Source organism: Panthera leo, chromosome B4 (assembly GCF_018350215.1).
Source record: "Panthera leo isolate Ple1 chromosome B4, P.leo_Ple1_pat1.1, whole genome shotgun sequence".
In the NCBI taxonomy this organism is placed as follows: domain Eukaryota; kingdom Metazoa; phylum Chordata; class Mammalia; order Carnivora; family Felidae; genus Panthera; species Panthera leo.
The window spans coordinates 16,122,131-16,135,823 of NC_056685.1; the positions used below are offsets into that span (position 1 = coordinate 16,122,131).

General features: G+C 36.4%; 1 protein-coding gene across 3 annotated transcripts in view; it reads left to right on the forward strand.

Annotated features, from left to right (window-relative positions):
* The window catches only part of STAM (signal transducing adaptor molecule), a 76,661-nt gene that overhangs the window by 41,885 nt on the left and 21,083 nt on the right, over nucleotides 1-13,693 (forward strand). For all 3 annotated transcript variants that reach the window (XM_042945028.1, XM_042945029.1, XM_042945030.1), the window contains 3 exons: nucleotides 7,563-7,653; nucleotides 9,317-9,509; nucleotides 10,796-10,890. In XM_042945028.1, the coding sequence (XP_042800962.1) occupies nucleotides 7,563-7,653; nucleotides 9,317-9,509; nucleotides 10,796-10,890 (379 nt within the window). The remainder of the gene's footprint in view (nucleotides 1-7,562; nucleotides 7,654-9,316; nucleotides 9,510-10,795; nucleotides 10,891-13,693) is intronic.

A 13,693-nucleotide genomic window follows, 5' to 3' on the forward strand; every position in this document is an offset into this window, starting at 1 on the left:
GTTAACCTAGAATCTCAGGTAGTTGTGTGAACAACTTTAGGGATTCTCTAATCTAATCCCCTCATTTTACAGATGAGGAAACTGAGACCCAGAATGGTTAAGTGACTTCCCCAGGGCCACAGCTCGTAGTTGACAGAGCTGGAAGTAGAACACAGGCCTCCTGACACTCAGTCCAGTGTTCTTTCCACTACACGATCCTGCCTTCCGGTTGATATAGAGGTTAGTGGATATGTGTCTGTCCGGACTAGGCTTCACAGGACAGGAAGTGGAGTGAACACTGGCAAGAGCACTTATCTATTGACTGGCACAGAAGTTAGGTTCCTCTCCTGTTCAAGAGGTTCAGGACATACATCAGCAATAGTAAAGTTAAGAGTTACTTTTCTTTTTTTCATCTAGATGTTCTAAAGCATATGAAAGCTAATTTTGTTGTAGTTACTATCTTTAGCCACAAGAAATACATAAAATGCGTATAAAGTAATATATAATCAGCTAGAATGGTGATTTTATTTAACAGTTGTGTCTGATAGCTGATTATTGGAAACCATGTTTGTGAAGAACTTCATATTTAATAAAAAATGATCAGGTAGGATCATCTACACAAGTCCCTCGAGATTTTAAACTCACTTAGTTGCCTGATCATTATTACATTTTAATCAGACTAGATCTTTGTCAGTGTACTTAACAAAAGCCTCTGAAAATATTAGGATTTTTAAAGTGTATTTTTTCATCCACGTACAGAAGAAAATAATCTAAAAATATTAAGAAAAGTCATACTTCAGTCACTTCACTCATTCCGCTGCAGTTCTCGTAGCACTAACTTTTGACACAGAGATAAAAGTGACGGTAGCACTGCGACTGTATTCGACAAATGAGTAACAGGAATCATTGCAACACCTAGAACTTGATGATCGGAAAGAACTTTGAGAAGTGTGCAGCCCAGGAGTATAGGGCTTAAATATAGCTTGTTTCTGCACTTCCTTCTCTGTTTTCTTTAATTGAAGAATATTTGACATACAATATTGTATTAGCTTCAGGTGTACAACATAATTATTGACTGTTTATATACATTATGAAACGGTCACTTTAATAAGTCTAGTTACCATCTGCCACAATACAGAGTTGTTACGATGTTATTGATTCTCTATGCTGTATATTATATCCCCCCTCTTACTTATTTTATAACCGGAAGATTGTATCTCTTAATCCCCTTTACCTGTTTTGTCCATTCCCCTCACCTGCCTCCTGTTTGGCAGCCACTGGTTTCTTTTCCGTATCTGTGAGTCTGTTTCTGTTTCTGTTTTGTTTGTTAGATTTCACATATAAGTGAAATCATACCATGTGTCTTTCTCTGGCTAACGTAATTTCACTTAGCATACTCTCTAGGCCCATCCATGTTGTTGCAAATGGCAAGATTTTACTCTTTTGTTATGGCTGAGTAATGTGTGTGTGTGTGTGCGTGCGTGCATGCATGCATGTAGCGTGCACGTGCACATAAACCATATCTTTATCCATTCATCTTTCAGCAGACATTTAGGTTACTTCTAGTCTTGGCTGTTGTACTGCAGTGAACACAAGGGTACATATGTTTTTTTGGAATGAGTGGGTTTTTTGTCCGTTGGATAAAAACCTAGAAGTTTTTCACACAAAAACCAGAACTGCTGGATTTTAATTTGTTAAATTAAACAAATTGCTGGATTTTTAATTTGTTGAGGAGGAATCTCCATAGTGTTTTCAGTAGAGGCTGTATGAGTTTACATTTCCAGCAACAATGTGAGGATTCTCTTTTCTCCACTTCCTTGCCAATACTTGTAATTTATTTACTTTTGATACTAGCCATTCTGTCAGATGTGAAGTAGTTATCTCATCATGATCCTGATTTTCATTTCCCTGATCGTTAGTAATGTTGAATATCTTTTGATGTACCTGTTAATCATCTGTATGTCTTCTTTGGAGACATGTCTATTCAGGTTCCCTGCCCATTTTTAAATTGTAGAACTTGTTTTTTAAATATATATTTCATATATTTTTATGTTATATCTTTGTATATATTTTTATATATTTTGGACGTTAACTTCTTAGGAGATATATCACTTATAAATATTTTCTCCCATTCAGTAGGTTGCCGTTTTGTTTTGTTGATGTTTTCTTTGCTGTGCAAAAACTTCTTAGTTTGATGTAGTCCCATTTGGGTGTTTTGCTTTTGTTGTCCTTGCCTGAGGAGTTAGAGTCAAAGAAATATTGCTAAGACAGATGTCAGAGAGCTTACTGCCTGTGTTTTCTTCTATGAATTGTATGGTTTGAGTTTTACATTTAAGTCTTTAGTCCATTTTGAGTTTATTTTTGTATATGGTGTAAGAAGGTGGTCCGGTTTCATTCTTGTGCATGTGGTTGTCCAGTTTTCTCAACACTATTGAAGACACTCTTCTTCCCATTGTATATTCTTGCTTCCTTTGTCATAGATTAATTGACCAAATAAGTGTTGTTTTATTTCTGAGTTGTCTTTTATGTTCCATTGATTTGTGTGTCTGTTTTTTGTGCCAGTACCATACTGTTTTGATTATATGATAGCTTTATAGTATATTTTGAAATCCAAAAGTGTGATATGCCCAGCTTTGTTTTTCTTTCTCAGGATTGCTTTGGCTATTTGGCATCTTTTATGGTTCCATACAAATTTTAGAACTATTTATTCTAGTTCTGTGAATAATATTCTGTGAAAAATTAATATTTTGATATGGATTGCATTGAATCTGGACCTGTAGATTTAGGTAGTATGGACATCTTAACAATATTAATTCTCCTAGTTCATGATATTGGCATATCTTTTCATTTATTTGTGTCATCTTCATTTGTTTTCATCAGTGTCTTACAGTTTTCAGGGTACGGGTCTTTCACCTTCTTGATTAAATTTATTCCTAGGTATTTTTTGCATTTTGATGGGATTGTAAATGGGATTGTATTCTTAATTTCTCTCTCTGGTAGCTTGTCATTAGTGTATAGAAATGCAAGAGATTTCTGTAAATTGAATTTGTGTCCCACAGTTTGACTGGAGGAATGTAGTAGTTCTGATAGTTTTTCAGAGAAGTCTGAGGTTTTCTTTTTAAATTTTTTTTAACATTTATTCATTTTCGAGAGAGACAGAGCATGAGTGGGGGAAGGGCAGAGAGAGAGGGAGACACAGAATCCTAAGCAGGCTCCAGTCTCTAGGCTCTGAGCTGTCAGCACAGAGCCTGACATGAGGCTTGAACCCACAAACTGCGAGATCATGACCTGAGCCAAAGTCGGACACAACCGACTGAGCCACCCAGGTGCCCCAAGGGGTTTTCTATATATGGTATCATGTCACCTGCAAATAGTGACAGTTTTACTTCTTCCTTTACAATTTGGATGTCTTTTTCTTTTTCTTCCTTTTTTTTTCTTTTTCTCTTTCTCTTTCTTTTTTCTTTTTTCTTTTTTCTTTCTTTCTTTTTTTTTTTTTTTTTGGGCTTGGTACAGTGTACTTTATTGATGGTTCAAGACAGGGTAGGGCTCCTCTTCTTCATGGTGTCTGGGATGGAAACTGTGTCGAGGTTGGGAGGTTCTCAGTGTGTTGGGGATGAGCTGGGGCAAGGATTCCCTAGCAGCTCAAGGCTTCTCTCTTCCTCTTGTGCTCTGGCAGGGGCTGGTGGTGCAGGGGGGCTCTTACCCAGTTCACCACCCAGTTGCTTTTGGCCAAATTCATTATCATAACAGGGAATGAGCTTGACAAAGTGGTCATTGAGGGCAATGCCAGCCCCAGCAGTGAAGGTAGAAGAGTAGGCGTCTACTGTTAAAGTGTCAGGAGACCATCTGCTACTCAGTCCAGCATGCCCTTAAGGGGTCCTGCTAATTCCTGCTTCACCACCATCTTGATATCGTCCTATTTGGTACCTTTCTCCAGGTGGCAGACATAATCCACAACTGACACACTCAAGGATGGGGACATGGCAGGCGTGCCAGTGACCTTCCCATTCATTTCAGGGATGACCTTGGTTACAGCCTTGGCAGTGCCAGTAGAAACAGATGCTGTTCTGGGCAGCCTCTTGACCATCATGCCACAGCTTCACAGAGGGCCATCCGTGGTCTTCTGGCTGGCACTGACGGCATGGACTATGGTTATGAGTCCCTTCAGGATGCCAGAGTTGTCATAGATGACGTTGGTCAGAGTGACCAGGCAGTTGGTGGTGCAGGAGGCATTGTTGACAATCCTGAGGGAGTTGTCATCTTTCTCATGGTTCATGCACATCACGAACATGGGGGAATCAGCAGAAAGGGCACAGGATGACCTTCTTGGCTCTACCCTTCAAGTGAGCCCCAAGCCTTCTCCATAGTAGTGAAGACCCCAGGTGACTCCACAACATATTCAGTACCAGTATCGTCCCATTTGATGTTGGTGGGATCTTGCTCCTAGGAGACGGGCTTTCCATTGATGACAGGTTTCCTGTTCTCAGCCTTGACTGTGCCTTTGAATTTGTCATAGGTGGAATCATGCTGGAACACGTATACCACTGGGTTGAATTCAGTGAAGGGGTCAGTGATGGCAACAGTATCCACTTTGCCAGAGTTACAAGTAGCTCTGGTGACCAGAAGCCTAATACAGCCAAATTCATTTACTCCAACATTCACCATCATGTCTCAGGGTTGTGGTTGGCAAATCATAAGAAGATGCAACTGTGCCAAATGAGAAGGTGCAGAGCAACCACCCCCCTCCTTTTTTTTCCCTTGCCTAATTGCTATGGCTAGGACTTCCAACAATACGTTGAACAATAAAGTGGCAAGAGTGGGCTTCCTTATCTAGTTCTTGATCCTAGAGGAAATGTTTTCAGCTTTTCAGCACTAAGTGTGGTGTCAGTCATGGGTTTTATTGCCATTTTGTTCATTGTTTTCTGGTTATTTTTGTGGTTCTCTAGTTTTCTTCTCTTGGTCTCTTCCCTTGTGATTTGATGACTTTATTTAGTGTTGTTTGGATTGCTTTCTCTTTACTTTTTGTGTATCTGTTAATAGGATTTTGGTTTGTGGTTACCGTGAGGTTCATTTATGACAACCTGTGTATTTTTGGCAGATTATTTTAAGTTGGTGGTTGCTTATGCTCAAACACATTCTCAAAGCGCTACATTTTTATTCCCCTCACCTCACATTTTGTTTTTGATGTCATGTTTTGCATCTTTTTATTTGTGTGTCCCTTAAGTAATTATTATGAATATAGTTGACTTTATTACTCTTGTCTTATAATCTTCATACTAGCATTATTAGTGGTTTGTCAGTAACCCATGCTATGTGTTTTCCTTTATCATTGTAATTTTTCCTTCACTTATTTTCTTATTTCTAGTTACGGTCTTTTCCCCATAAAGCAGTCTTTCTAATATTTCTTTGAAACCCTTGTTTCAAGTTATGAAACTCCCATAGCTTTTTGCTTATTTGAGAAACTCCTCATTTCTGCAATTCTGAATGATAATCTTGCCAAGTACAGTATACTTAGCTGTATTTTGTTTCCTTTTAGCACTTTGAATCTATTGTCTGCACTTTCTTCTTGATTGATAGAGATTACTTCACAGACAATAAAAGATCAATAGGTCTATTTTGTGAAATTCACCAAACTGAAAACAATTCATATGCAATTGAAAAGGACATTCTGAGGAAGCATACCTTTAATTTTCAGAGATATGTGTTGATTAAAACCTTAATATCTAAAAAAATTCCATGGAGAGATGGATCAGAATTGAGAGTGCTTGAAGTTGCATTCAGTGAACTACAAAAAGCTTTTTAGTATCCGGTTTTCTAAAAATAAATGCTTTGTGCATTTGTTTTACAGTATAAAATACAGTTATGTATATATGGAACTGTATAACTATATATCTATAACTGTATTTTACCCGTTATGTTGAATATTTTGCCTTTCATTTACTAAACAAATGTTTCTTTATTGTCATCAGTATTTAGGCACATATATTCTCAGGGAATATATAGCATGGTTATGGAGACAGATGTAAGCAGATAATTATAATAGAAGCTGAGATTTACTAACTGTTACTAGTGCCAGGCACTAATCTATGTGCTGTACATGTGTTAATTTGAATACTTATAAGAATTCCATTTTTGTTGGTGGTGGTTGCTTTGGGTATTCTAATATACCTTTGTAACTGTTCACAGTGTATTTTGAGTAAACATTGTATTATTTCATGTAAACTGTAGAAATGTTGCAACTGTTGAGGGTTTATCCTTCATTTCATCATTCTTTATGCAATAATTACTGTACACGTGACCTAGATTACCTCTATGTACATTATAAATCCCAAGAGAGAATGTTATACTTTTTGTTTTAAACCGTCATTGGTGGCCCTCATCCTATCTGAGTTTGGAAGCTACATGTTAATTTATTCTCTCAAACCTATCTAGTTGCTATTATTACCCTCATTTTGTAGATGAGGAACTTGAGATACAAAGAGTTTAATGTACCCCAGGTCATTCATTAGAACCTCGTGGATTTAGAATTTGAACCCATGTTTCCCTGACTCCAAAATTTACATTCTTAACTGCCTATAGCATAGTACCTTGGTAAAAATACTATCAGAGGAACAGAGAAGAGGATGCTTAATTTGGCGGTTTAGGAATGTTTCATCGAGAAAGGGATTATTTTAGCTGTTTACAGACTGGTAAGTTAAAACTCAATAGGAGAAATGTTGATCAAGTAAAAGGAGCCAGAGGGGAGGACGTTATAAGCAGAAACAAATCTTTGTCAAAGGCATGTAAGTGTGTGTGTGTGTGTGTGTGTGTGTGTGTATGCTGGCAGTTCCTGGTAACTGGAATATGCTGTCAGAATTAACCACTTGTATTTTAGTTTACAAAAAAGTATAATTTTATGAGCATTATATTGTCACATGTAAATTTCTATTCCTAAGGATAACATCCTGCCTTTTAACCTGGCAGGAAGCCATAAAATATAACTGTTAAATAGCTTAAAATTTTAAAAACTATTTGTTTTCAAAATAGACGTCTCCTTCCCTTTCTCAACCCATTTTCTGGTTTCAGAATTTTTCTAAAAAATTTTAAATCTCCTCTGGTCTTTCTTGGCTCGTTTGCATCCTGTCTGCTTTTAGCAGCCCTCAGTATCCCGTTGCTCTCCATTTCTTTCCTCCAGTTCCACATCTTCTCCTTTCAAAGTGGAGGCTGCTTCGGTTTGGATTTTCTTCTTTCTTTTTTTTTTATTTAAATCTTCTTTAATGTTTGTTCATTTTTTGAGAGAGAGCAGGAGCAGAGGAAGGGCAGAGAGAGAGGAGAGAGAAGAGAGAATCCCAAGCAGGCTTTGTGCTGTCGAGCACAGAGCTTGACACAGGGCTCGGATCGCACAAACTGCGAGGTCATGGACCTGAGCCAAAACCAAAAGTCAGATGCTTAACCGACTAAGCCACCCAGGCGCCTCTGGATTATTTTCTTCTTCAGAAGTCTGTGGTAGATTGATAAGAATGGTCTTGCAAGTTCTTAGATTAAGTGTAGGTAGGAAAATTCGAGAACATTCTGCAAACATTGTCTTCCTTTTTTTGTGTTAGGCTGCAGAACAAGCAAAAGCAAGCCCAGCCCTGGTTGCCAAAGACCCTGGTACTGTGGCTAACAAAAAAGAAGAAGAAGATTTAGCAAAAGGTATGTTTTTTAAGTCTCTGGTGTTGGAAAGGTGGGAAGAAGATGGGCCCTGAATATTTTTTTCCTGAGATATTTAAAAATAAAAGAAATAGGATTTTACAGCTCACACTGAAATCCATTTTGTTCCCCTTTGCAGTATCAACTGATACTCTTTTGAGACAACTACTCTTCATATGTGTCCTTTCAGTCTTTCTTTTTTATTAATATTTTTATCACACCATATATCCATAAACAATGCCAAATACCTTATGTGTCCAACAGATTCTTTACTTTTTTAAGTTTATTTATTTATTTTGAGAGAGAGGAAGAACAAGCACAAGAGGGGCAGAGAGAGAGGGAGAGAAAGAATCCCAAGCAGGCTCCACGCCATTAGCCCAGAGCCCAACATGGGACTCAGTCTCACAACTGTGAGATCATGACTCGAGCCGAACCGAAGAGTTGGACGCTCAACTGACAGAGCCACCCGGGTGCCCCACAAATTGTTTTTTCATAGGGTACATAACATGTACAGTTTGGTTTTTTTCATGCGACAGTACGTCTAAGATCTATTCATAATAAAATATGTAAGTCAAGTTCATTTAACTATTGCGTAATATTTCAGTGTACTAAAAAAATGTATATGGCAATTTTCTGTCCTGCTACTGATGGGCATTTGGGTTTTCTGATTTTTTTTTTTTTTTTTTTTTTTTTTTTACTATAATAATAGGGTGCATTGAGAATCTTTGTAATATCTATTGTAGATATCTACTCTTGATTTGTGGCATTTACTTTAACTTTGATACTGGCGTATTTTATCTAACAAGTTTTAAATTTTGATATAGTCAAAATTTTTGCTTTTTTGTTATGATTTTGCATTTTTTAGATCTTAAGATATTTTTCCCCCAAATCCTAAAAGGTACTTTCCTGTATTTTCTTAGGAGAGTTTTAAAGTTTGCTTTTACCTGTTAGGTCTTTTATCAATGTAGAACAGAAGTAGCAGGGATGAAGGGGTTATGGTTTGAGTTGAAGCAGGGTTCTCAGTCTGTTCAGGTTATATTACAGAGCCTAAGTGACACATGGTGATGACTTCCATTGGGGGAGGAGGGAAGCAATGCAAGAGACACATTTGAAATCTCTTTGAGGGAATTTGATAGGTGAGACTTCATTGTAGTTATTTCCTAGTTCTACTTCTTAGACTGATCACAAAGAATTACCTTTGGAGCAGTAAAATGCAGGTTCCCATATACTACCTCTGACATTCTGATTTAGTAAGTCTTCATTGAGATTTGGGACTCTTGCCAAGTGATTGTGATTATCATTTTTGGGAATTGAAGCTATAGAAATATATTGAAAAGATGAAAGAAAATTAAAATATCTGCAGCTAAATAAAAACATTGGATTTGAGAGATAATATCTTTTTATTACCCAGAATAATTTAAATTTTATCCATTCAGTAAAAATAGTCATTAATGGCTGCTCAACTTTTTAATAGTTTATTCTTTAAACTTTCGGTTGTGAATGAATGAATTAAATTGATGAAATGATTTTTATTCAGTATGTAATAATATATCCTAGTTTCCAGCTCCACATTTAAAAGAATGCATTTTTACCTTCAGATTTTTTTTATACTTTGGATTGTTGGATATATTAACATTTGGAGTCTTTTTAACTCATTATTTTCTAGCTATTGAGTTGTCCTTGAAGGAGCAAAGGCAGCAGTCAACCACACTTTCTACTTTGTACCCAAGTACATCCAATCTCTTAACTAACCACCAACATGAAGGCCGAAAAGTTCGTGCTATATATGACTTTGAAGCTGCTGAAGATAATGAACTTACTTTTAAAGCCGGAGAAATTATTACAGTTCTTGATGACAGGTGATGGATAATATCAAATTGATATTAACTTGACATTCATATGAAAACATATATTACTTCTGTGTTTCATATTATTCCTGTTGAATGCCATTACCAAAGGTAATAAGAAAAATATTGATGTAGATATTTTCTGTGTCACATTTGGTTGCTTTGCTTGTGTCATATTGTCTGTATTCTTATTTTGTAGTTTAATTTTTTTCTTATTTCTTGTTTAAATTGTTTTTATTTGATTTGGAAGACTCGTTTATTCATTTTTTTTTCATCTCATAAGATCGGTTTTTAAATTAGTAAGTTAAAATTTTAGAAATTAAATTAGTAAAGTTAAAATGTTAGAAAATACACCAAATATGTATATGTATTTATGGAATTTGTAAGAAATACATAATATATTGAATTTATTTATTCACAAAAAATAGTATATCCATGTAGGACAAATTCATTTTATGTGCAATTATATACATTTATATTACTATGGGAGATGATTCAATATATCTGGTTTTTGGCTGTAGCTTTATTTTTACTTGAAAATTGTTACTGATGATGGTTATTGATAATGAAGTACTAAAATTTGCAAGCAGTTTTAAAGAATAAGTTCAAAAATATTTAGGTTAGTCCTATAGTAGCACATTTACATTCTCTTCTCTTGAGTGAAAGAAAATGAATTCAATTTTGGGCTGGTTAGCTGGAAATTGCACAAAACCTTGATCATTGATTCATTCAAAAAATGTTTATTGAGAGCTTGCTGGCTTTCCTCATACTAGGCACCCAAGATAAAACAGTGAACCTGGAGTTGTACCTGGAAGTGTGTTCCTTGTGAATGCTTTGTTCTATAAACAGTGTCATCTGTCATGTTGTCTCTTGTGGGGGGAGAAATGTGCATTTTTGGACAAGAAAAATGTGCATTTTGTATGTACAAGAGAGAGCACTAATTTAGGAATGGATCTGAATTAAGTGCCTACCATTTATTTTATCACAAAAGAGCCTTACAGACAGCGGAGCTCATGAACTACCTGAAGTTGACAGTCAAATGCAGAGACCTCTGTTTTGGAGAGAGAGTTCAGACCTTTTATTAAATCCTCAGAGCATTCGCCAGCCTTCCAAAAGATAAAGAACTGTGTTTAACAGCCCTTTATCTTCTCTGAGGGTTCATCTTCTGTTTGTAATAATAATATATTCATTTCTTCCCTCATTGGATTGTTGTGGGATTCAGATCTGATAATAATGCAAGTTAAACACTATTAAGGTAGAGATTTATAGAGATAAAAATATTTTTTGTTTCTCGTTAGTGATCCCAACTGGTGGAAAGGTGAAACCCATCAAGGCATGGGGTTATTTCCCTCTAATTTTGTGACTGCTGATCTTACTGCTGAACCAGAAATGAGTAAGTATTTTCCAGTCTGTAAGTGGATGATAATCCATAATTTTCTTCTTAATAAAAGTTGAGTAAATTCAATTTAATGGAGCTGGGACTCTCAGACATTAGTGCCTCCGAGGTGTTTATTAAAAATGCAGCTTGCTAGTGAGATTATTTACCGAAAATCATCTAATTATCTACAAATTGAAATTATATTTCTACCAAGATTATCCTTAATCAGGTAATTGTGCAGCCTATGGATTTTTCTTTTAAAACATTATATATATATACCATTGTAAAAACGCAGATTAAGAAGTGTTATGAAATTTATGCATTAGGTATTTTCTTTATCAGTTCCTGAAGTGTGACAAATGCAGTGTAATCTCATAGGAATTCTTTCTGTTCAAAGATTAAAGCCATTTCTTTAGCATCTAGCCCCAAACTTGGAGGCACTGGCCTGTAAGTAATATAATGAATGGCTTTCCTAAGACCTCATGTCAGATAGTCAGAAGGAGCCATAACTAATCTTATGAAAACTTTCTGTTTACTTTCCAAACCTGTGCTACCAAGGGAAGTAAACTAGAAAGTGGGGCCTAGAAGGAAAAGTGATGTTACGGGCAGGCATAATAGTTGCAGGAGACGTAAGTATTGGTAGCCCGCCAAAATGTTTGTAGGCAGTTCACTATATTTCTACATAATACTATAGTTCACTGAATCTTCATAATGATGAGTTGGGGTCACCAAGATTAGGTCATAAATGAGAAATCTATTCTAGTGTAGAAAGGTTTCTATTAGTGGTTGAAAGGTTTAGAATTTTAAAAGAGCTTTTGTATATAAGTTGGTAGGCTATAGTTAGCTGGCAAAATATCTCATCTTTCTATAATGTGAGTACGAGGGGTCAAAGAAAGTTACAAATTGCAAGATGCTTAGGTCTTTTTTAGTTTACAAGAATTTAAAGAAGGATCTTTGTCTTAGTCACCTTTTCATTTCCAGCAACTGGAATGAATCTTACCCAAACCAGTACTGAATCTTACCCAAAATATAGACTATATAAATATTTATGCAGTAAATGATACATAAGTATGTGTGTATATACGTACATATATATCTATATATGTATACATAAAACAACACATATACTTTTCTTGAAAAAATACAGGAACACTTTTCTTTCAAGAGAAGGCTTTAACAGCAAATCAGATACTACTTTTATCTGTAATGAAACGATGCTGTCTTCTGATGATTCCCAGGTTATCTTGTGTCATTTCATGACAGATTTATAGCAGAGACAGATTCCTGCTACCCGTCCTAATAATGTAGTTCTTTTTTGTTAGAACCCAAGAAATATGTCGTAGAACCTATTTAAGATGGCAGTGTATTGTGTGCCGGCTTTTTAACCTGCGTTTATGCTGGTGGTTTTTTTAATTTGTTTTTTGGGTGTTGGGGTTTTTTGTTTTTGTCCTGAATCAGCTGTTGGAAAGGATAGAATGGTCTTGGACTTGTGTTCAATCTGAGATCCAAGATCTTGTATCAATCATGTAGCCGTCTCATCTTGTCCCCCATCGTGTAGAGTGCAGCGTTAAAATGAATACTCTAGCTCTTCTTCCTGTGTTTCTCTCCGGACTTCTGTAAAGAGGAGAACTGGAACAGCAGAGCTTCTGTCATAGAAATGTAGTTATTGAACTTGGGAAAGCAATGTTAGCATGATCGTCATCATGCTATTCTTTGTGAGGAATCAGAAGCCCACTTTACTTACTGGCAAGGAGAAGTACCCACCCTGCTTAGCTTGTTTTTTCTTTGGAAGTGTGGTAGATACTGTGAAAACAGTTTGTTTCGTGCACATGTGTATACATGTACACACATACGCACGTGCACACACACTATACGCAGACGTGCACACGTGCGTAGTAATAGTATCGGTGCCTGTGAGAAAAACACTGACAACTTGTACATGGTCGGCTGGCACGAGGTCGAGTCCTCCGTGTGTTCTCTTATGGGTAGCAGCCAATGCGTGCTTCCCCAGCTTCCTACTTGTTAATAGCTCAAGATATAAAAAGCAAAAATACCTCTAGCACATGTCTCTTTTACCCCCAAGGGAAAATGAAACCAGCTGAAAGTGTTTTGTATAGAATTTTGCTTTATGGTGACTTACGTGGAATGAATGTATTCCTTACGTTGGAGATTACATTATCTGCATTTTATACAGAAGCACACAATACAGAATACATGAGTGATAGGAGCTCCTGTTCTCAGAGTAAAATCATTGGCCAGATTCCAGCATGTGGACTGGTAGAGCCAGATAGGCTGGCTTTCAGATCCAGGCTGTGTCATACATCAGCTTTCTCCTGTGCACGAACTTTTAATATTACTGTGCTGCTGTTAACCTCATTTTAAAATGGGCGTATTTCCTAGTATAAGAGAGTCACTGGGGGGAAATGTAATATTCTATTACACACATTAAATAGTTTAATAATACATTTCCTTTCCTTACTTCTGCTCTGTTCCCAACCCCCTTTTTATAGTTTCTTCTTAACATTGTTATGAATACCAATTGACCACATTGATACAAGGATGAAAAATACAGAAAGTTCATTCCTTTAAAGCTGTATGGACCTCTCAGGATTTGTGGGGAGAAGGTTAATTGCTCTATTAATCATAACCTTGTATTTACTAGTTAATGATACATTGAATAGTTTTTAAAGATTGCTTTGTTGAGCAAGAGAAATAATGTGCGTCTGGTCAGTGGTTTGCAGGTCCCTTCATAACCACAGTGTTATTTCAAAGAGTAATGCAACTAAAAAATGTAGGCCGATTTAGTGGAAAATTCAGA